Below are 24,142 nucleotides of genomic sequence, written 5' to 3'. Positions count from 1 at the left end.
TGTTCCTCTAACCAGTTAACATTTAGTCTGTGCTTTTGTTTTTATTTATTTTAATTTTTAGTTTAGTGAATTTAACTTCTGCTTTAAAAAGCATTATTTTTGTTTTTAGATTGTTGTTGTAACAATGTTAGAATGCAATGTGGTTTTCACTTTTTTTGCACATATAGCATAGCCTGCATGGTTACATTCGCTATATTTGTTTTCATAGCCTTCATTATGAATATTGTTTGTAGGAGGACAACATTGGGCAGGATGTGAAATAACTAGAAATAGAAAAAGTAGAAAATACATATAGTGTATATACTGCCATACAGCCCAAAAAATACGATTTATGATTTTTTTTTTTTTTTTTTGGCCATATTGCCCAGCCCTATTCTCTTTAGTGATGGTTGCAGGCAAACAAAAAAGCCCCCTGTCCACTTTCACCAAAACTGTAAACTTGGCTCAGACTGCAAACAAAACTAACTTTGAATCCTCCGATAATAAACAGTGACAAAAAGAAAAAACAGAGCAGGAGAGAAAATGGTAAAACCCATAGACTGTCTCGTATAACACTGAAATTCCTACATAACTCACAGCGGGCACATCATCTCACGGGCTGGGCGGCTTCCGCGGGTGGGGGCGGATGCGGGCGGAGGTAAGGCTGCCCTGCCGGGTGATGGAGTGCAGTGTCACCTCCGGCCCAGGCAATTTATGGCGGAGCGCTGCTGACGAGCTCCCAGCAGTAAAGAGCACACAGGGGCGTATTTCACAGCGAGCTGAGCTTTATGAAGAACACTTCGACGCCCCGGCAGGCCGCCGCTCGTGACGGATGGAGAAAGACGCATGACAAGCTTCATCATTGTTTGTAAATCTTAACTTGTTCCCGCTCACTAACCCCAGAGGCAATTTTCCAAAGACAGCTGTGGGGGCCGCTCGGAAAGGACAGCGTCGCACTCCTGAAGGTTATTTGGCCTCATATTTGGCCAACTGATTACCCCAGCGCTAGGGAAAATAAATACATGCCGCACAAGCACTGGAGCCACAGAAAGAGTACAGAGGACTCAAGAGACAAGCCGTGTGAAAACCAGGCGCCGTCGTATCTTACTGTAAAGCTACTTTGAAAATAATTAAACTTGAATGCTGGTCATTTACTGAGCCTCTTTTTTAATCTCTCATGACAGTACAAGCAGTAATACCTCAAAGTCCTCTATAGTTACACGACAATGCTGGGAACAGCTAATCAGGTCTTATTGTAGAAGCTGTGAAAATGACACAATATAACACTATGAGATGTTTAGGGATCTGACTGAAGAGGGAGTGCACACCAGATCAAACTTAGGCCACACTAGCCTGGATGGTCACCGAGTGTCATCTAGTCATCTTCCCTAACCAAAGGATTTGAACAACTTGAGTCTTGAATGAAATTTTGTTCAAGTTGTAATTGACCCTTCGCCAGGAGTTGGATTGACAGCCGATCTAGCCAATTATAATGCCGAATCTGCCGTTTTGTCCGACAAAGCAATCAGGGGAGTTAGTAGATTAACGTCGGTGGACGAGAGCAGCATGGCTTGTCGGATGCACAGTAGCAACAGTAACTAAACTAAACGGCCAATTGTGTAGTAGTTGATTAGCCCAGTTTCAAATGCAATATGAAAGTAGTCATTCATATTCAGTATGCAAGCTAATAAGCAACTAGTTAAAAGTGAGAACTGATCTCCATACGAGAGTGTTACCTCAATTTCTTTAAATGAGTTAACATTTTTTAAACACATTTCATTAATATCTTAATTTAACACATTAACTTTTCTCTGACTCTCTAACATCCCCCCTGTGGATCCACAGACCACAAAAACCATGCATTAGGGAATCATATAAATAGCAGGTACAGGAAACAAATAATAGATCACAGACCCTTCAATGCTGGGCTCTGAGTATGGGTGTTTTGGAGATTGGACCACCCAACTTGGAGTGTTTTGTGTTGTAATGGAACATAACACCCCCTGCAGTGATAGTGGGGGTGACAGGTACCCTCATGTTGAAACCAATGGAAATCAGCATGTAAAAATCATTAACAGCCAGGGCAGGTGGCAAGCTAAGAGGTATACGGGAATGGTGGATCACAGAAACGCCATAATCATACTCACACTGACGTTGAGTGCTAAAATGCCCTTCAACTCTCTAAATTAGTTCAGAATGGTGCACAATAAGCCATAAATTGTTTCTAAAAAAATAAATAAATAATTTTAGACAGTTCCAGTTTATTGCTCTATAGCTTTGCAGAGTGAAAGGCACAAGAAATTTTAATTTATAATACAATTTATGAATTCTATATGTTCTAAGACTAAAGCGCTTAGCACATGGTCCTTGTCTCTTTAAATCTGAAGTCACCAGAACAAATGATGCTCATAAAAGTTTTACCTTTGAATTTATTTATTTTTATAAATTTTACAGCGCCCTTGACTCAGAGTATGAACCTCCCTCAGATGTACTTGCTCACACTGTTGATAATCTCTGGATAAAAGTTTATGGCCCTAAGAGCATGTGTGTGAGTGTGCGCGGGACTGACCTGCTGCTTTGGGCTCAGAGCAGGTGCTGGGTGGGACACATGCAGCCGTGTCGATCCCCTGACTCAGGTAAGATGAATAGTAGGAGTGTGTGCGGTACTGAGGGGGCACATTATGGCTGGACAGGCGGCCATTTCCACTGGGCATCTTTTTAAAAAGGGATTTGATTTTGGGGAAGATGGGGAAAAAAGAACAAGAGTTAAGTCAACATATTAAGAGTCTGATGGTATGAACAGTCAAGAATCAAAAGACACAATATCACTTTTTAAAAGTTGCTGCTCATGAATGTTTTACATCATAATTTTCAAATGTGTAAAATATGTCAAGGTTAGCGCATACAAAGAACAGCATATTGAACAACTTGGGAAACACAAGATTGAACAGAGCTTGTCTAAACTCTACTCTCCAATAAAGTAATAAAATGTAGCGACAATGAATGGAGCAATGTTAAGCAATATGAATACAACACGAGTCAGTTCACTTAGTAACAAAATAGCATCATGCGAATTGCTTTTTTTTTTTTTTTTTTAATAATCAAGCTAAAAAATAAAAACGTTTGGTGTCAATTGCTGCGTCCCAATTCGCCTACTTATACTACGTCCTATAAGTATGTACTGTTTTTGTAAAGAAAAAGTACATACTTTTGAGTGTGTAGCAGAAGAGTATGCAAGCTTTGGGACATACTACCTCGTCATAATTGCGTCATTAACGGACGTTCTGTCGCTTAGTTACGCAACCTGTAACTGTTTAAACTACCCTGTCAATCATCTTGTCACAGTTAAAATCCTCCACATTTATTTAAATTTAATTTCCTACCGTTTCGGAGAGAAATGTAGTCGCACGTTGATCTGCCAGTCATGGGTCTTTCATGCAATAACTCTCCTCGTCTTTGCATAATGATGCATTTAAAAATTAATGACCAAACGCATCGTTATAAAAGTTCACAATGCTGTTGCAGATGAAATATAATGTGGATAACATTTAATAAACATATTTTCGTCAGGTTAGATACTTGTTATTAATCATTCAAGCCCCTTTATCTTAACCGCTCTGCTTAACCGTCGGTCTCGCACATCCGTCATGTTTGTGGTTTTTTAACACTTTTTACTCGTATTTGTAGTTCTAATCGAATCCTCGTCCACAGCGCAATGTGTTATGGGCAATATTAGTGGTTAGAAGTGTGCACGGATCTGCACTTCGAATTCTAACCGGAAAAAGTAGACCATCCGGGTATCTTTGGAATACTCATTTCAACATACTACGATTTGGGACATACTAATTCTTTTTTCGAATACTATTTAGGACGGATAGTATGCGAATTGGGACGCAGCAAATAAGATTTTTAAAAAAGAAATATTTTTATTCAGTAAGGATGCATTTTCTGCAAAGAATCCTGAAAAAAAAAAATGTATCACGAAAATTTCCACAAAAATATTAAGCAGCACAACTGTTTTCAACATTGATAATAATAGACTAATTGTTTCTTGAGCAGAAACTTGTTAGAAAATTACAATTTAGATTCCACTTTTCGATTACTGTGTGTGCATGTTAATGTGGTTTTAAACCATTCAAATGCAAGAAGACGTGAAATTTTTTTCTCTGCTGCCCACACATCCAGAGGGTGCACACAAAAAGGCGGCTTTCTCATATAGCGCGTCCATACTGAATGAGTTCTGTTTCGCGTCTTCTTGCGCTTTAACAGACAAATACACACAAAATTTAGTCAAAATATCCTCTTAAACTAGACTTGTGCCGATATTCGGTAATGCAATAAATCGCGATAAGGAATATGCACGATATTGTAATCGTCGGCACTTCAGAATACCGTAAATAATATTTTATTACCAATTATTAATTTTTTATAAGGCAATTAAGAATACTTTACCCATCAATCGTATAAAATGCACAACACCGCTGTATTCTGTGTCAAAAGGACACTCGCTCAGATGTAAACAATCCCAACGTGCACGAGAAGCACATGGCGGAACCAGTGAAGGAGACGAGCTGAATGAACTCTCTGACAGCAGAGGGCGCTGATGGAACAGCAGCGTGCAGCGGTTACCACGGAAACCGTGCAAACAAAGTAACTGCGCTAGTGAAGTTTTTAAAATGCTTCAAACAGCCATTCATTTTTTTGTAATCTCAGTGTTGTTCATCACAGCACCAAATACTGAATACTGAAAAAAAGACTTAAAAGGATATTTATTTTCAAACCTAAACATTTTTATATTTTAATCTGGACTACAACATGCCCTAATGATTAGAAATGTTCTGATTATTTGTTATTGTTCAGTAAAACTTTGAAAACATACAGCTTCATTAGTTATAATGTTAATTCATTATCACTAAACTGACAATTAAAATACTTATAAAGTATTAATTATTATTAATTAATGTTAATTTCTTAGTTACTGTTTAATAACATTACTAAAATAACAAAATAACTTATTTAATGGACCTGAGATAAAACTAACAATGATCAGTTGTGTTTCTAAACTAACATTAACAAAAAATAACACTTTCTGTAAAAAATGTAGCCATTGCTCAATCTTAGTTAATGCATTAAATAGAGTAAAAAGCCTAATTCTTTTGCATTTTAATCTGTTTGAAAATTTCAGTCAGAGTTGTTTTTGTTTTATTACAAAAAGAGTTATTAAACCTGTTAAACTATGACAAAAATGGTTTTGCAACTTATTTTAATATTGTGATAATACTGTATACCGTGATAAAAGCTTCATCAATTAATCACAACATGAAAATTTGATACCGTCACATGCCTATCGTAAACATTGCCGGTTATGTCTTAAATGAATGTAAACAGTTGAGAAAGAAAATGCATTAACAGTAACTGTGTAACAGTATAGGATCCGTTCATTCAGCCTTGAAATGACAGCAGCCTAATAAACCTGCTGCCGTCTGTCTTCATTACTGTTAATCAAAGAACAAAAGAAACAGAAAATCAAACACTGATCTTAACTGAATACATTTTGTAACTTTAATAAGGATTAATCTATATTTTATTAATAAAAAGAAAATATGCAGTGTTATTTTACATTTGATTTCAATTTCTGAAATTTGTTCAGTTGTATTTATTTGTTCTATTGCTAATTTGCTCTTATTGTATTACTGACTGTATAGTCTTTAATAAAGTTTGAAATTTATATTAGATAGTCTATATTAGTTAGTTGTTCTTTAGTCTACTGATTTTTGTTCATGTTACTCAGCTGCAAAATAATTTTTTGCAAAAAAAAAAGGGAATAAATATGTTAAAAATATTTTAAAATATATTAAAATAGAAATTATTTTAATAATAATGTTTAATAATGTTCCATAATATTACTGTTTTACCCTAACTTTTGAACAGAAGTGTATTTTTATGTTGGCCCAGCTAATTTGCATACACATTGTATTTAAATAATTGTGTAAAACACATTGTGTTAAATAATATACATGGACACACCAGATACAGTGATGATCCTAAACCAGGTCTTGAGTTCTGCTGCACACTGTATGACACATTTATCTCAGATCACAGAAAACACTTGATAAAATCAGAGTCTGTACACTCTGTTCATGTGACAATATGAACCTCTAGTCCAGGAGGGAGAAAAAAATGGCCAGTGTAAGTTGTGGTTGACCTCCTAGATTGCTTTATTTCTCCCTCTCTTTTTCAAAATAAACTGCAACAAACTGCTCTGGCAAGTTTTCTTCCCTCTTGTGAGAACTTTAAAATAAGCTGTCTATTTGGCAGCACAGGGGCTTTAGGGTGTTTTCAATTTCGCTTTTATGGAATTTGATTTCTGTCAGCCAGTAATATGTCACCATTTACTGTCCACCCCATCAACTCTTGACAGGTTTATAAACTGTTATTTAAACAATGTCAGCCTCTTGTATTGCCTATAACAAATATAATACAAATTGAACTGTATTTTTTTCCAAGAGTACCCCACCAATACATACATGAAAATAAAATGTGCCACAACAAGCAAGAGACAAACACTGTGTGTTTGTGCCAAAACATTTGCAATGCTACTCAGCTATTTCCTGGCTTTTCTATGCCACTCTTAACCTACCATAACACTTACATCCAAATAAGTGCAAGTGGAATAAAATCCATGCATCATTCAACATCATTCCCTGTGATTCCAATCTCTATCTCAGGTATGAACATATCTAGGCAAAAATCTGGTAACACTGCATATTGCCTGCTTAGGGCAGCTTCAGCAGTTTGAAAGTGCATTGTGATTCCCAATTCATGTAATACAACAACTGCTCACAGAAATGATGAACAGGCCTGCTAGTGTTGTTAGATCCAGAGCAGCTTCATTAATGAGGGCTGGCTAGAGTCCTTTACCTCCCTGAGTGAGCTCTTATCTGGCACCATCAGCTGTCTGGATCCTCTACGCAACCCTCATATTTTCATTCTCCACCTGCAGTGCAGCGGAGCCCCACTCACTGGAGGTGGGAGAGGGCGGGAGATGGACACACTGAGATAAAAGCCAGATGAGGAGGAATATAGCTCCTTGCCCTGTTACTTCCTTATCAAATGATCCCTAATAAAGAGAAGAAGCTATGATGGAAACTTTCATGGAACACGTTATGATTTCGCAAATGTAAGAGAGAATACATAATTTTCTACAAACATTGTTGGCCATACCGACAACTGTGTAGTTTCAGAATTACAAGACGCGTTCTGATTCAAAGAGAAATCCTGCTAGATAATGTGACCTTAACGCTTTTATTTCAGGTTCACTGTTCTTACAGAAACACAAATCTCACACTTCTGTTTCATGCTTCTATTTTCTATAATATTTGTTAAGGTAAAAACTCATTCCATTTGACATGACAACTTAAACTAACCTTCATATCTAGAGGTCTAATAATCTGATATTTTTATCTTAATGACCTTGACACACAGTCTCACGAGTCTACAGGGGCCCTATCTGTGATTTCATTTTTTACAGTTTTCTTCCCTTAAAAGTGTTTGCATTAAATTGACTTTGACAGACAAATGTTGTTGTAATATATATATATTTTAAACTGCTTTTTTTTTTTTATGAAATATTAAAATATTACACCAATATTACACCAAACTACTTACTAAAAGCAGGTCAAACCACTTGAAGTACACAAGAATTTGAGCCTTTAAATGGGACTCTTCTGTTACAGTCGCATGCAGGACAGTGACAATTTTGCATTAAAAAGCTCTAAAAAAAAAAAAAAAAAAAAAGTTAATTTAGAAATGGAAAATATTTAGAAATTAGAAGAAAAAAAGCTGTATGAAAATCTGTATGAACTACAGTAGTGCCCAAAATTGATTTCCAGTCTAGAAAAATTGAACCTGAACCAGAAAAATCTTTTCTCAAATTTTATTAAAACTTTGTTAAAGATTTTGTAAGCATATTACGAAAGAGGATTAGGGCCAAGCAATAATAAAAAAATAAAACCATCTCGAGATTAAAGTTGTTAAATTTCGAGAAAAAGGTCGAGATAAAATGTTGAGAATAAACTCGTTAAATTACGAGAAAAAAGTCGTTAAATTAAGAGAACAAATTCGTTAAATTACAAATTTGTTCTCATAATTTAACGACTTTTTTCTCATAAATTAATGACTTAATTTACTAAGCCTCATGTCGTTCCAAACCTGTTAAGACTTTAGTTCATCTTCTGAACACAAATAAATATATTTTAAATGGAATCTGAGAGACTTCAGTCCCTCCATTGACAGTCTATGCAACTACCACCAAAGTTCATAAAGAGATCGTAAAACAAATCCAGATGAATTGAGCAATTTAGTCCAAATTTTCTGAAGAGACTCGATCAATGAACAGATTTAATTTAGGCTTTTATTCACATATAAACATTGATCAGCGAACATAAAACAGAAGTTCAATCGTAACTGCTTGATGTGCGAGAACAAACCTTCATGAACCTTACTGGATCTAGCATGCTTGAGCTTCTGTTAACCACAACTAATGTGTGCGTTGATCAATGTTTATGAGTGAATAAAATGAAACCTATTAAAGGGGGGGTAATCACACAATTTCTGCTAATCTTATGTTAATCTTGAGTACATACAGAGAATGCAACCTTCATATCTGAAAATTATTTAGTTTTTTTCATATTTATAAAAGATGGATATACTAAACAGAGTCTTTCAGAAAAAGGCAGAGATCCTGGAGGCGTGTCTGCTGTTAGTGCTGTGGGCGGAGCTAAACAGTCACGAGTGCGCGCAGCTTCTGCGTAGAAACCGCATGCTAGCTGCAACTTCATTATAAATAAAAATGGAACAAAAACCTTTGTGTTGTTTACATTATATGCACTTGCCTGCCGATTGCCAACAAAACACAGGCATCTGATGCAGCTTTACTCACCGCCCCCGATCTGCAAATCCAGACTGCAAATGGGACTTGTTTACAAAGTATTCATCAACGAATTCCCGGGAACAAACAAACATACGTGCCCAAATCCATTGCTGCCCCGGAAAAACAAACTTCATCCTCTGTTCCCTTAACCCTGGGTTCTTTGGGAAGCTGAAAAAGGTAATCTTTCCTCACAACCAAAAACACACTCCATTGTTTTCTCATTTCGGAGGTCGCATTTGAAGGCTAAATACTTCGATCAAGGATTTAGAAAAGTAAAAATTTTCAAATTTAAGAAAAGTAACCGTAATAAAATTGACTTATATTCATTGTGAGGTGTAAAACACTGTAATTTATTTCTTACGTTGCAATCAAACGGTTATTTTTCCTAAATGAGACTGCCTCGATGATGTAGGCAGCCTTCAAAGGGTGCAGCTCCTGAATTGGGACACAGCCATTGTTGAAAAATCTCTCGGCTTCCGTAACCCGAACGAAGAGCGTTGATGGGCGTGCTCTTGCTCTTGTTCTGGGTGATGTGTGTGTGCACGCTTATCAGGGAGAAGTGCCTATACAAGAAATTCCGTTCTCTTTTGATGTCATACAGGACACACTCGAAAAAACTCTCAGAATCCTGTACCGAAACCGGAAGTAGTGGATTTGGCACAGAAATACTCCGTCATACGTCCAACTCGTGTTTTGAAACTTTGGCCATGCATGAGAATGCAACTCTTTAACAGAATAAATAAGTCAGAATGCATGAAATAAGACACCCCCCCTCTTTAAATCATATAAAGAGATTGTGTCTCTTCAGAAAATTTGGACTAAACCGCTCAATTCATATGAATTAGTTTTACAATCACTTTAGGAACTTTTTGAAGTGACAAAAAGGTAGTTTTGTAGACTGTCAATGGAGGGACAGACATTAAAATATTCATTAAAATGCCTTCATTTGGGTTTCTGAAGATGAATGAAAGTGTTATGGGTTTGGAACAACATGAGGGTGAGTAATTAATGACAGAAATTTAATTTATCAATCCTTTAAATAAATTAGCATTTTATTAAAAGCTAAAAACAATCCAATAGCTAATGAAAACTAAAACAATAAAACAAAAACAAAGATTAAACTAATAGTCTTAGATTACTACAAAACATCAAAAGAATCACATAATATTTCCTTCATTCATCTTCCAAATAGTTCAATCAGACAATGTGAGATCAGAATTAAAGTCACTCCCCCTCTACAGAGCCGTGCTTAAACAGCAGAGCTGTATCTTCATAAGAGCAATGTCATTAACCTTTGCAATTCAAACCCTGGGACACACTAAAGAGATGGAAGCAGTGACCCTGGAGCAATATGTCGCCATCAGGGACCCGACTACACAAATATGCTGAAATATGGCCCCATCACTGACGTGTGTATATAACACTCAGCAAAGACTCCCTGGAGAAATATAGATTTAATTTACTTCACACTTGAGTAGATCAGATTTGATACAACAGGGATACTTTGCAATATAAATCAGAGTCCATATACACAGGCTGATCTCCATATGAAAGCCATATTATATCATGGTATGAAGACACTTTCTTATGTCAGTGAGCCTTGGCTGATTAATAAGGGCTTGTAAAACTGTTGCAATGTGATGATGGTTTATCAAAGTTGAACGGGCCATGACTTTGAGGATGCCCTCAATTTCATGCTGTCCAATTTGATATCTTCAAATAGGCATCTTTAAACTTGTGCAGCATGGTCTGATGCAGAAAATGTCCACACTGGAGAGCTACTGCCAGGATAGATTCATTTGCCTGGCCTCGGAATTGCATGGTTTGCATCTGACTGAGGGAAGCTCATAATTATTTTGCATTACAGTAAATGTGAATATAACTTGGTGTTAAATCTTTAACCATACAGTTAATATGTTAATGTCTCTATCATTACAAATGGAAACACCTAACTCCCTCTATTCAGCACTATTTCCAGGTCACTAATCAAATAAGCGAATTTATGACACCGACCACGTAAAAAATTTGTACAAAAGATTTCAGATTTCATTGAAGAACAAGATTCTTTCTGGAGCAAAAAATACTAAGACATTCTGAAATGCATATTGACTTTGCAATCAAGCTCAAAATAGTTATAATAATTATATATAATGTGATTTTGCAGATTAGGAATACCAGATTAAACCAACAAAAAACTGTTTAGCTGATATTATAAAACAAAAACAGTGGCACTAATTGAAAGCAGTGCTTATTTAGACTGTTTGACAGTCTTCTTGTGATAGTCATACAATGAGGATAAGGGTTAAAAAACCTCCAATGACTGAATTAGTTGCGGTTCCGGGTAGGGGGAGCGGAGAAATGTAAACAGCATGTAAGAGGTGTAGCGTGGCATGAAAGCTCCACACCTTCCTGCTGTGTTTGTCCAGTGGCTTGGAACGATGGCACTAGTATTATCACTGTACACCGAGGACAGAAGCTTACTACAGCCTGCCAACTTCAACAAGCCAGACGGGTCCAATGACAGCAGCCCCTATCAACACGGCTGCAACACACTTAATCACCTTATTACCGTGGCCTGAGCTACATGGGACGCAGACTGGGTGAGTGTGGAGGTGTGTGCACCATGCTGGCGTTCACACGGATGTTTGCTAGTGTGCCCGTGTGAGGTACTGCATGTCTAAAGGGTTGGTTTGAAGATACTATATTGTAGGGGGGGGTTGAGATTGGGGTCACTAGATTAATTGTAAATAAATTTGAGCCGTTTTTGAAAGTACAAGCTTAAAAAAAAAATTAACACTTCCTGTTACTTTTACTGTGCTGCAACTCTACACTGGGTTAAAAACAACCAGTTGGGTTGAAAATGGACAAACCCAGCAAATGGTTTGTTTTAACCCAGCAGTTGGGTTAAATGCCCAATCTGCTGGGTAGTTTTATTTAACTCAGCTACTGTTTTAAAAATGCCTGTATTGCTCGCTTAAAATTAAGGCGAAACACCCCATGTGAATAGGGTAAAAAAATTAACTAATAGATATCACCATACTACCCCAGGTGATTGATTACATTAAAAATTGCAAACATTTTTTGTATTACAAGTTTTCTAAAATGTAATGTTTAAATATGCAAATGAGGCATTATCTAATTAAATATGCTCTAATTTGCACAAATTTCTAGAACAAAAATCGGAATATTGGATGACGTCAGGTTCACAGTTCTCATTTAATTTTTTGGACATATTAAATTCAAAGGTTTTTACAGTGGGAATTTTGATATCTCTTTTTATCACTCCATAAATCAGAAAATACTATCAACAGCCAGAAAAAAATATATATATATATTCACCTTTTTTTTTTAGGAATAAAATGTATAAAATCAGGCAAATTATATATCAACAAATCCCTATGTAAAAACCTTCAGAATATAGATAGGAATAAAACTGTAAAGTTTGGTGTAAATAAGTTCTGCTGAAGCTGAGATTTCTGACTCAGAGCAGGAGAAAATAATTGTAAAAGATATTTACTGTAATTGAAATCTATAGACACAAATAGATAATGTGCTATAAAATATACACTTAAAAGTGTATTTTGGATATTTTCTTTCCACCAGTCTGAAAAAACACTTTATGAAAAGCCAAAAAGTGCAAAATCTCAAAATTGACAGGTGCCTGAAAAAACAGTGTTTTTGCCTGTAGTGTCTCCCCTTAACCCAAAATATATTGGAAATTAATATTTATAAATGTTTAATAAATTAACATTTATTAATAAGTTTAATGAATAATAATGAAACAAACATTCATTAAATTGCTTGTTAAAAAATGTTCACCTTGTGATTATTAGTGCTGCATCTAGTAATTATGTGTCTAATTTTAATTTCCAACCTATTTTGGGTTCATTTTAAGTCAGCCAAATAGTCATTTTTAACAATAGTTGGATTAAATAAAACTGCCCAGCAGGTTGGGCAAACATTTAACACAACTGCTGGGTTAAAACAACCCAATTGTGGGGTTTTTCCTTTTCAACCCAACTTGGGTTGTTTTTAACTCAGCATTTTTAAATTAAATAGTGATCGACCGATGTATCGGTTTACCGATATTTTTCCCGATATTTAAGCATTTTTCCATAATCGGGTATCGGTTTTGTAATATCGGATTCGCCGATTTACGGCGCCATCTTGTGGCCGTTTTGAGACTTCCTCCGTCTGAGGAGATCAGTCAACAACAACTCAGTGCACAGGTAAAGTATATGTTCTACTTGGTTTGCTTTAATTAATCAACTTTATTTAACATAACCGACATGCACAAATGAGATCTGAGACATAAATTCCTGATATAGTTAATTTATGCAGCATGTTTCTAAACAATTGAGACGAACTCATTGAGTCACGTAGTGTAATTCGTCATGTCCTGCCCCAATAAAGACGTAACTTTACATGAATTAAATAAAACAGACGTGAATGAGTGCATGTTGAAAATAAAAGCGCGGAATTTAATTCTCTATCTGTTGTATTTGCTCACCATTAGTCTAGAAGAAAAAGTTCGTTCATATTGCTTAGCAACTGACGGATGATCAGGAGGCTTAAGCACGGCCACTGAATGAAACTTTTGACAAGATTAGGCTATCTTGTTTAAACACCCTAGATTATATTATAATTTACTACATAACAATTATTTCGCTAATACACATATAAATATAGCCTACCGCTTTGTGGAAATTAATTATTTATTATCTCCATGCGCGATCGCGGTTGATAGTCAAACAGCACTTTGTCAGTTGGCATTTCATGATTTAACGTTAGATTAAATTTAGATCATAAAATGCCAACTGGCAAGTGCTGTTTAACTTTATTAGATTATATAATCATTTGATTTACTACATAACCATTATTTAGTTAATACAAATCTAAATAAATGCAGCTCTGTGGAAATTATTTAATATCTCCACACGCGATCGCGGTTGAGTAGCCCAATTTATAGTTTTGTGTAAATGCATAGATAAGTTACAGCACTTTGTCAGAAAGCATTTCATGATCTACACCGACAAAACATAATAATTAATAACACTAGTTGGAAAATGCAATGATGTATGCTGTTTTGTTTGTTACTTTCCTGACAATGTTATATATTCCAGCTAATATTACATTTACATTTAACATTATATTTACATTACTTTACTGAATACATATTATTCAGTAAAGTTTTTTTTTTTTTTGTATGCAAGGAGGGAGTGATTGTTATAAATAAAATGGTTTGTTCAGCTCATTTGTGTTGTAATAATTGTCAAAAACAGAAGTATAACAGTTAATAAATATCGGTTCTGCATATCGGTTATCGGGTACATAAACATGCAAATAATCGGTATCGGTATCTGTTATAAAAAATCAATATCGGTCGATCACTAAAATTAAATATTATACAACTATGCAAACTTTCACCTAATGTGAAGCCAGAATAATCAAGATAAATGTTTAGCAGGATAGGGGCAATGCTATTTTCAGTGCATAATCATGTTAAAAATAATTAATTGAAATAATGGATCAACTTACTGGTTACAAATTTACAGTAAAGGTTCCTGAAGTGAAGCGCAAATTAGCTTAGTACATATAAATATTGTTTAATAATAATAATAATAATAATATGTATTAAGCTATTCAGTCACATTTGTGATACTACTACTACTACTAATAATAATAATAATAAATATGTATTATTATATAATAGTAGCATATATTTGTACAGAATAATTAGTGTATCACATTAATTTAAGACCTGAAAGAGCAGTTCAGTTTCAGTTGACATGTGAGGAGCACATCCATTCACCTGGTATTGCTGGTAGTTGTACAGGTTGCTATAGTAGGACGTGTACGGTGTGGGCTGGTAGAGGTTGTAATAGGAGGCATCCACCATCAGTTCAGATGGGCCCTCAGTGTGCCCTCTGCTGGTCATTCCAGAGCTTAGAGCCAGCATGGAACGGCTCTCTGAAACATCAGACAATAGGTCAAAATGAGGTCAAAATACTCTGACAAGCCCATCAGCTTCAAATTTAACACAATATACAAAACTGGAATTTATACACCTTTTATTATGCCAGCTATATAAATTCATAAATGCACTTTTGCTATAAATATCTTTTTCAAACCAGTCAACTAAAACGTATTCCTTCCAAGCTATTCTGACATTTTCAACAACAAAAAAAACAAACAAGAACAAAACATGTTTGCAAATGTTTGAAAAAAAAAATTGCAAGGCATAAAAACATAGGTGTTTGATCAACAACAAATGCAAAAATGCATACGAGTCTGACGGTAGAGAAGAGATGGTTGAATAAAGATGTTATTTTTGTTTTGTTTTTACACACAAAAAGTATTCTCATCACTTCATAACATTAAGCTTGAACCACTGTAGTCACATGGACTATTTTAACAATGTCTTTATTACCTTTCTGGACCTTGAATGACGGTAATTACGTTGCTTTCTATGGCAGATAAAAAACCTCTCAGAATTCATCAAAAATATCTTAATTTGTGTTCTGAAGAACGACATGAGGGCGAGTAATTAATTACAGATTTTTCACTTTACCATGATATTACATGTAAAAATACTTTGAGACAAAAAGGATTTTATATTTTACTGAACTAGAACTTTGAGAATATAGTATTTCAGACTTAATTATTTCAGACTTACTTCTAAAATGTAATGTCGAAGATATATTCTCACTTTTATGCAAATGTTGAAGTTTGCAAGGCATAAAAACAAATGCAAAATTGAGTAATGATTTAAACATCATTTAGTGAATGGGGACAGCACAGATTCAAAGTAATATAAAATGCCAGTTAATGTTAAGTTTTTTTTGTCAGCATGTGTGTTATGCCATGCGTCACTTTATCTCTGACGACAAATTCTGAAAACCACAAACTCCTGCTTCATCTGTCATCAACCCAAGAGGCAGTTGGCTAAATCACAGAGCATATGCAACCTTGACCTGCCTGGTATCCAACTCCTTCCTTAGTCCTATCAGAGAAACAGGAACACGACGTTTCTCCCGTTCATCGAACAGCCCTTCTGGCACGACACAATCGCCATCTACACTGATAGCCCCCCCCCCTTATGAGAACGGATGTGCACCTCACCAACTGTACCGTGTTCTGGGGAGGTTGGCAGAATGAAGAATCATGGGATGGTTACATGATGTTCATGGTCATGGTTGCTTTAGTTTTTTCTCTGTCACTGCCACACAGTGTATAGTTCAGGGGGTCAAGATGTACTTATCTCTTCGTTTTCCCATGGTGACCGAGGGCCTGATTCACAGAAACCTTCTACAAAGAGTTGAGCTTAAGTCTTATGTTAATAAAAGAGGGTGCCAAGCTTTTTTTCTTTTTTTGAAAATTAAATTTCTGTCATTAATTACTCACCTGTAAGACCTTCGTTCATGTTCGGAACACAAATTAAGGTATTTTTGATGAAATCCGAGTTTTTTTTTTTTTATCCTCAATAGAAAGCAACGTAATTACCATCATTCAAGATCCAGAAAAGTAGTAAAAACATTGTTAAAATAATTGTGATTGTGTTATAATAAATGTGATTACAGACGATGAAAATACTTTTTGTGCACAAAAACAAAACAAAAGTAAACGCTGTTATTCAACAAATTCGTCTCTCTCATGTCATTCTCCTACGCTATTTATGTCACGAACGAACGCCGACTCAGTATTGTCAGACGCTGATCACGTGAGCAGCATGAAGCATGCGTGTGATGCTGGCACAGGAGCCGGCCAATAATGAGTCAGCGTTCTGACAGGGGAGAGATGAATTTGCTGAATAAAGTTGTTATTTTTGTTTTGTTTTTGCACACAAAAAGTACCCGTTGAACCACTGTAGTCACGTTGACTATTTCAACTGTTTTTACTATTTTTCTGGACCTTGAATGTGGTATTTTCTACTGAGGATTAAAAAAAAATGCTCAGATTTCATCAAAAATACCTCCATTTGTGTTCTGAAGATGAACGAAGGTCTTACAGGTTTGGAACAACATGAGGGTGAGTAATTAATGACAGAAATTTCATTTTTGTGTGAACTATCCCTTGAGAACTTTAGAAGAAGTTTAAAGGGTTAATTATATAAACATCGATCAGTGAACATAAACAGAAGCTCAACCGAACCTGCTTGACACACGAGAACAAAGCTCTTGCAGAGCTCAATCGTGCTTCAAGAATGAACCTCATTGGTTCTGGAACATCAAGCAAACATGCTTGAGCTTCCATTTGCCACAGCTGATGTGTGAGTTGATGAATGGATCAGATTCATACGGATCAGTTTTACAATTTCTTTATGAACTTTTTGAAGCATCAAAGTGGTAGTTGCATCTATACTGTCTATGCAGGGACAGAAATCACTCAGATTTTATTAAAAATATTTTCATTTGTGTTCTGAAGATGAACGAAAGTCTTACAGGTTTGGATCAACATGATGGTGAACTACAGTATCCCTTTAAGAACTTTAACAATTTTAAAAAAAGCATCAGAAGTTTCATTACTGTGACTTTCAGTATTTTTTTCCATTCTCATCATTTGTCCACTTTCTGCAAAATATTAATAATTTTAACAACAAAATATTAAAACAAAAATTGCATGTTATATTTATACTACCTCCAGTAAGCAATTTCAAATAAAATTACCCAGTTCAAAAGTTTACATACGCTACAATTTCCCTCGTTTTGTTAAAATTAATAACATTTTGCAGATTCTGCAAGGTGTATGCTAACTTTTGACCACAACTGTAGCATGACAACTTGACATTTTGTGGAAGATGCCCTTACAGTTAAAATATGCCTTGACTCTTGCCTTAATGTATCCCAGTGTAATTTTATTTTGTTCACTTGTTACCCAAAAAACAGCTATTACATAGGCTATTATGTATATGATGATGTTGTAATTTTTGCTTAGATTAGTTTACAAAATAATGTTTTAGCTAGGTGTTTGAACCCAAAATACTGTATATAACCATTTCTACGTCTTAACTGGACTCAAAACTATTATATTAAGATATAGCCCTTGTGATAAGTATTGTTTTTGTTCATCATCTAACTAATGAGGCAAGTTTTCTCACCTATGTTAGTGGGAGAGGCGGTAGCGCTGCTGGTGGTGGGTGATGGCGGTCCTGAGCTGATGGTAAACACATGGTCCCCGACGACCTCGTTCTTCACCAGAGTGTCTGAACCGGACAGGTTAACCGGACTGCAAATGCCCATTTCTTCCTCCTGGGCCTGCTGCCTCCGTAAGGCCACCTAACACGACAAACAACGAATTCAAGGCCCAGCCGGGACAACTTCACTCTCTAATGCATTAAAAGTATCACGAGACATTTGAAATATAATCTCGTTACAATTATTATTTTTTTAATGCTTATAAAATGATTGTTATTGTACAATCTGTTTTATTCGTAAAAAAAAAGAAAAAAAGTAGAAGAAAAAAAAAAAACCGGCGCCAAACGGCAGCTAACTTAGCTGAAACAGCCGCATAACAATGTAGCTACCAAACGTTACTCTGATTGTAAACAATTTATCATTATTATTGTAGCAAACAATCCAATTATTTGTAAACTCGACTGTAAACTGCAAAAACGACTAAAAACATGCGATGATAAAAAAAAAAATCGAAAGGGGGAGGCAAGCTATGAAATATGTAGTTTTAAGTTAATAAACAACACCTACACAAACACAAACAGTGCTTTTAGATAATAACAGAGCCGAAGACACAACGAAAAATAAAAAATAAAACTCAAAACAGACTCTAGTTGAACTCGCATCCTATCAAAGATGGCTCGTGTGTACCTGGGCTGCCATGACCCGCTGTCTTTCAGCGATTAGTCTGCATTTCTGACACTGGCAGTCCCTCCAGTTGCAGAAGCGTTTGTGGCCCTTAAGCGGAGACACGAATCCGTGGTTTCTGCAGCGCGAGCACTTGGGCATACGGGACGGTTTCCTGACAGACAGCGAGCCGTTACTCTGCTCTTCCTCACTCATGCCTACAGGTGGTGATGACGGTCAGCCTCTTCTGCTTCGAATATGACACGACCGCGGATTATAAAACTTTTATAAGCAGGGGGGTCTGAGGTTTGATACAATAGGCAAATATTTGGCGCGAGCAACCTGTGCGTTCCAGCGCGCGTGGGAGCTGATGTTCAGTTTCTTCCCACTGGGAGCAAAGTGACTCCCCAAGTGTCTCATGAATTCAGAGATGATAAGACACAAAACATGCGAGGATGGCGTTTTAAAGCATGGTTACATTTAGATTTATGTGGGCTTCAGCCAGTTTGTTTAGGTAAGCCTATCACAAAGTTGTAAAAATGTAAGTGGTAATAAGCAAATAATTTATGTTGTTTACAGAACAACAAAATGTTTACAGAAATAGTTGACCAGACCTTAGGTTTTCAAAAAAGGGTCCGGGAATTCCCCGTGGGCCTCAAGGGACTGCTGGGGGGTAAAACAAAAATAGATGAATTCAATTTATTCAACAGTCAACATTTCAGGGTTTATACATCTAAAGTACTTTGATGTTGAAAAGGATATTATTTTTTTAACACATTTTATATTTTTGTTTTTCACTGGACAGGTGCAAGTTTGAAAACCCATGTGCTAGATGACGTCACCGTCCAGACAGGATATCAAATTAACTTCAGAAAAAGCAAATAAAAATGCTTAAATTCATCCCCAATATTTAAGCTATTTTAAGTTGAATTTGATTGTTTTATATCTTCTCTGAAACTGTTAAAAAAAAAAAAAAAATCATTTACATGCTTAAAATATTATGATTTTTTTTTTTTCGGATCCCCTGTCACTAATTAATATCACACTTTGTATTGCTCTGTGTTATGCTATGCTCTGTTTGTAAATTGTTCTATTCTCTTTAATTAAAACAAACAAACAAACAAAACTTCAGAAAAAGCTTTCTGTGCAATTTATGTGTAGTGAAAAATAAGTGACTAGTTTAATCGACTTTATATAAAATATTATATACAGTACAAATAGCCTATATTGCTCGAAAAAAAATCGCCGGAATATATAAAAGTTTTTAATATATATATATAATGGTGTAGTTACGGTATCAACCAGCAGGGGCTAACGATCCATTACCAGCATAGACTAAAAAAAGTGTCCAGCCAGGACATTGATGATGATGATGATGATGATGATGATGATGATGATGATGATGATAATACTATTTGTAGTGTCCATATCCAAAAGGCATCTTTAATAGAATTGAGAAGCTGCTCATCATATTTTCATTCCTGCAAATCCCACCCCACCAAAGGACTGCAACAAGCTAAACAGTTGGCACAGTTTTAATTAGGCCTACTTTATTAAAATATAGTAATAAATTAATGTTTAATATTAAGTTATGTTTAAAAAATACACTGTTTTAATATAAGTATTTACATTATTTTCAACTGAATATTTCCTGTTTGAATAATAGTGCCTAATAAGAAAAGAGAGCTCAAGCCAGCAAGTCATGTCTAAATGAATTATAAGTGTACATTAGCTGTCTTTTCCAGTAGAGGGAGACACTGTACTGTTGATCTGGAAGAAACTGGAATACTGAAAGAAAAGTTTCACAGGAGAGACTGAAAAACCAGGAACAAGCCATGTCGTTTTAGTAGGTACTTTATTATCGAGTTATAGGCTACTGTCGGCAGTTATCTGTTATATTTGTGACTACACGAAAAGTCACATTTTAGATGCAAGACATAAGTTTATTACATAAAGGCCAAGCTATTACATCTACATATCGCAAACATACATTATATACAATGAAAGTACAATTATTTCTGATAAAAACTTTTAATTGGTAAATATATCTGACATTTTCTAAATACTGTGATTTTTAAATAGATAAAATGGCAAGTATAAAATTAAGGACCATTTCCAATCTAGAAATATATGTTTCAAATAAGTTGAAAGTCTGTATTTCAACTTGTGATACGCACTGGACATCACTGCTGAGGTTTTGATAGAGAAGAAAAGATGTAAACCCCAAAGGCTGAAAATATTGGGCAGCATATACATGGTACAAATATAAAACTCATTATCATCAGGCAACATTGGCCACAACTTGGAATTATAAATTATTGATTCTTAAAAAAAAGGAGAGAGAGAAAAAAGGAAACAAAAAAAAAAACCAACTTTGAACAGAACTATAGATAAGCTTTAAGCCGCTTAAAAAGGAGGAAAAATACCAAGACATATTCATATATTATAAAATTCCACATTTATATGAGAATAACAATATTCTGAATTCAACTCCATAGCCACGTTCCAGTTGACGTCTAGCTCTGATATTACGCTGGTGATTTCAGGCAGAAGAATACTTAGTTTCGAATACATTCAGGGTGAGTACAGATTTGAGGTCTTGAAAGGACTGACACTTAGCTAGCAAGTCCATTTGTATTATAGAATCTGAAAGCCACGGAGAAAGACATAACTAAGAAGAAGTTTGCAAAAGTGCTCAGTATAATTGCCTACTGTCCATTAAGTGAGGTTTGAAGTACATTTTCAGTCTTTTAGCTGTAGATTTGGTTTCTAGCTGATGAAAATGGTAGGCATGGCAGAACCTGAAAAAATAGCAGCTCAGGCAGGGTGGGGCAGAAGCAATCAAACATGTCCCTTCCTTGTAGGACTGGGTGAAGTCTTCCTCCCAAGTCGAGGCGTACCCTGTGAACAGATGACAGACATAAAAGGTATGATTAACACACCAAACATGAGTCAGCTGCAAAATCTATAACCATTATAAAAGGCCTTCTTCAGACCCTAAACTCCGGTATTACAAAATAAAATGTCATTCTCCACTGAAACAGTCCAACAGATCAAGATTTCTTAATATTAATAGTTATCTGAAAAAAAAAAAAAAAAAAAAAAAAAATATATATATATATATATATATATATATATTCTAATTGTTTTCTTTCAAAAGAACATTTGAATTATTATCATAATGTACAAATACATAGATAAAATGAATGTACTGCATATGAGCTGAATGTGAAAGTGTGGCCACTCACTGGTGACTGTGCTTTGGAGAAGTTCATATGGGCATACAGCAACACTGCTATGTCCTTATGACCCGCTTCCAGAGCAATAGACAGGGCATTGCTCTCATCCTAGGGACAAGAAAACAAACATCTAAATGACCACATGCCTCATTAGCCTTATTTGCTGTGCTGTCTCATAACAATACTGCGGTATCCACTACGAGAAATGAGTTGGACACATTATAGAAATATACTTCATATTAATGAAACATATTTGGTGGATTATCTAGTTTAACCGAAAAATTGTACGTTTTGGAATTGTACATATTTTGGCTTCATCAACACTTGTTGACTTGTCACATTAGCTATGTGAAAACAAAAAAACATCATGGATTCGGATATGTTAAAGGGTCGGGGGAAAAAAAGTCACACTTGGCTTCTTCGCAGTCAAAAGACTGACATTCGAAATTAATAAGAAATACAAAAACTCAGAATATACTGGTGGTACGAACTACAAATCAGCCACTGAGCAGAAAATGCACAGCAATGAAGGGGGGACACTCTAAAATGTCATGAATGCAAAACAGACGCAGATCAGACCCTGAATGATTAAGCTGTGATAAAGCATACCTGTTTTTTGTTACAATTTTATTGGATTTTGATGTAATGTGTAACAAAATATCCTCCTCTGTGTTCAGGTTTGACTGTGGTAAAATTAATGCAAAAACTGACACTTCAAATCAACATTTCAAGCAAAAAGAAAAAATCTAAACCTTGACAAAAAGTAGTCTTTGAGAATTTGAGAAAGTATAAATCCAAACCCACAACTTGGAACTAAATGGGAATGTAGTGGTTACAACATGGCATTAGAGACAACCAGATGGGACTAATCTACCTTCAAAAATGCCTTCTCTCTATTTTAACATAGAATACTGCTTTAATTTAAAAATACTTTTTAAATTTTTTTTAAAAAATGGTGTAAAAAAAGCTAATAAAACTGTTTTATAAATATTGCATAGTATAATAAAAATTCGGAATAATATTAATGAACAAAAATATATTACATTGATTTTCCTAGGGGAAAAATGTTGCATTTCAAGTCTTCGGTCACTTTTGAAGTGTGACCCCTAAACGAAGAGGTCCAGAGGGTTAAAAGGGGACTCTGCTAACTCACATTATCGCTGAGTGTGGCGTCGCAGCCCGGCTGAGCCAGCAGCAGCTTGACTATCTCAACGTGGCCGTGTTCACTAGCACACATAAGTGCGGTCGAGCCCTCATCGTCCTGGATGTTGACGTCTGCACCGCAGGCGAGCAGAGCCTTCACCATGTCCATTCTGCCATGACTGACAGCCAGCATCAGCCCTGTCTGACCAGCCTGGATTCACAATGAGATCAGCTTAGACACTTCTAAAGTAACTGACGACTTCGTGAACATCTATTCATCTAGGTTAATGCTAATTTATAAGCATACTATTTTGCTTGTTCCTGTTTGTTAATAATGCACAAACACTTTCTGTGTAACTGTCGGATCACACCGACCTGGCTGGCTTTTGCATTGACATCTCCTTTGCTGAACAGTTCTTCAACCACCCTCATGTCCTTCGGGGCCTCCACGGCAGCTAGTGCTGCTAGCATGATGGGAGTATAACCCGCCTTGTTCTGCTGATTGACATTGCAGACATCTGTAATGAAACAAAGAACAGGGGAATCAGAGAGACCGCTGAGCCCACCCTTGAAGTAAATGCATTTGGAAGGAGGCAGTCTTTTGTGTGAATTTAAGAGTGGGGACATACAGGGCTATTCAGACTCAGAGTCATGGGCTATGGAAAAAGAGAAGGACCAAAGCGGGGCTTCGCTGACTGGCAATGGGGCAAAGATGGCCAGAGGGTCTGAGAATGGAAGCAGACAATTGAGACAATGGGGGCCGCCCAAAAAGAGTCAGATAGTAGAGGAGCACAAAGGCGATGGGATAATAGCCTTTTATTTTCAGGAGTTGAGGCACCTCATCATGTGGTATTCAGAGAGGTCTTTGGTGCTTTTCGGAGGGGGACAGCGAGAAACGGCATGATTCTGGATGTGGCTGGAGAATTAGCCATTAGCTAATTCGAATATATTTTAAAATATAGTTTATTCCTGTGATGGCAAAGCTGAATTTTCAGCAGCATTACTGCAGTCTTCAGTGTCGCATGATCCCTCAGAAATCTTTCTGATTTCAT

General features: G+C 35.9%; 2 protein-coding genes across 9 annotated transcripts in view; both read right to left on the bottom strand.

The window, feature by feature from the left end:
• Positions 1-18,924, bottom strand: part of dmrt1 (doublesex and mab-3 related transcription factor 1) — a 60,282-nt gene extending 41,358 nt beyond the window's left edge. For 2 of the 5 annotated variants that reach the window (XM_067408388.1, XM_067408386.1), the window contains exons 1-4: positions 18,733-18,924; positions 18,009-18,186; positions 14,724-14,881; positions 2,549-2,693 (exon numbers count right to left, since the gene is read on the bottom strand). In XM_067408388.1, the coding sequence (XP_067264489.1) occupies positions 2,549-2,693; positions 14,724-14,881; positions 18,009-18,186; positions 18,733-18,924 (673 nt within the window). Of the gene's footprint in view, positions 1-2,548; positions 2,694-5,452; positions 5,456-13,539; positions 13,541-14,713; positions 14,882-18,008; positions 18,187-18,732 lie in introns of all 5 variants that reach the window. The other 3 variants (XM_067408387.1, XM_067408390.1, XM_067408389.1) reach the window with 3 other exon arrangements.
• Positions 18,925-20,551: 1,627 nt separating this feature from the next.
• Positions 20,552-24,142, bottom strand: part of kank1a (KN motif and ankyrin repeat domains 1a) — a 53,393-nt gene continuing 49,802 nt past the window's right edge. For all 4 annotated transcript variants that reach the window (XM_067408381.1, XM_067408385.1, XM_067408383.1 and 1 more), the window contains exons 9-12: positions 23,466-23,608; positions 23,101-23,301; positions 21,957-22,055; positions 20,552-21,609 (exon numbers count right to left, since the gene is read on the bottom strand). In XM_067408381.1, the coding sequence (XP_067264482.1) occupies positions 21,550-21,609; positions 21,957-22,055; positions 23,101-23,301; positions 23,466-23,608 (503 nt within the window). In that variant the 3' untranslated portion in view covers positions 20,552-21,549. The remainder of the gene's footprint in view (positions 21,610-21,956; positions 22,056-23,100; positions 23,302-23,465; positions 23,609-24,142) is intronic.

The sequence above is a fragment of the Chanodichthys erythropterus genome, chromosome 13 (genome assembly GCF_024489055.1).
Source record: "Chanodichthys erythropterus isolate Z2021 chromosome 13, ASM2448905v1, whole genome shotgun sequence".
Classification (NCBI taxonomy): domain Eukaryota; kingdom Metazoa; phylum Chordata; class Actinopteri; order Cypriniformes; family Xenocyprididae; genus Chanodichthys; species Chanodichthys erythropterus.
This window is presented reverse-complemented; position numbering and strand designations above follow the sequence as displayed.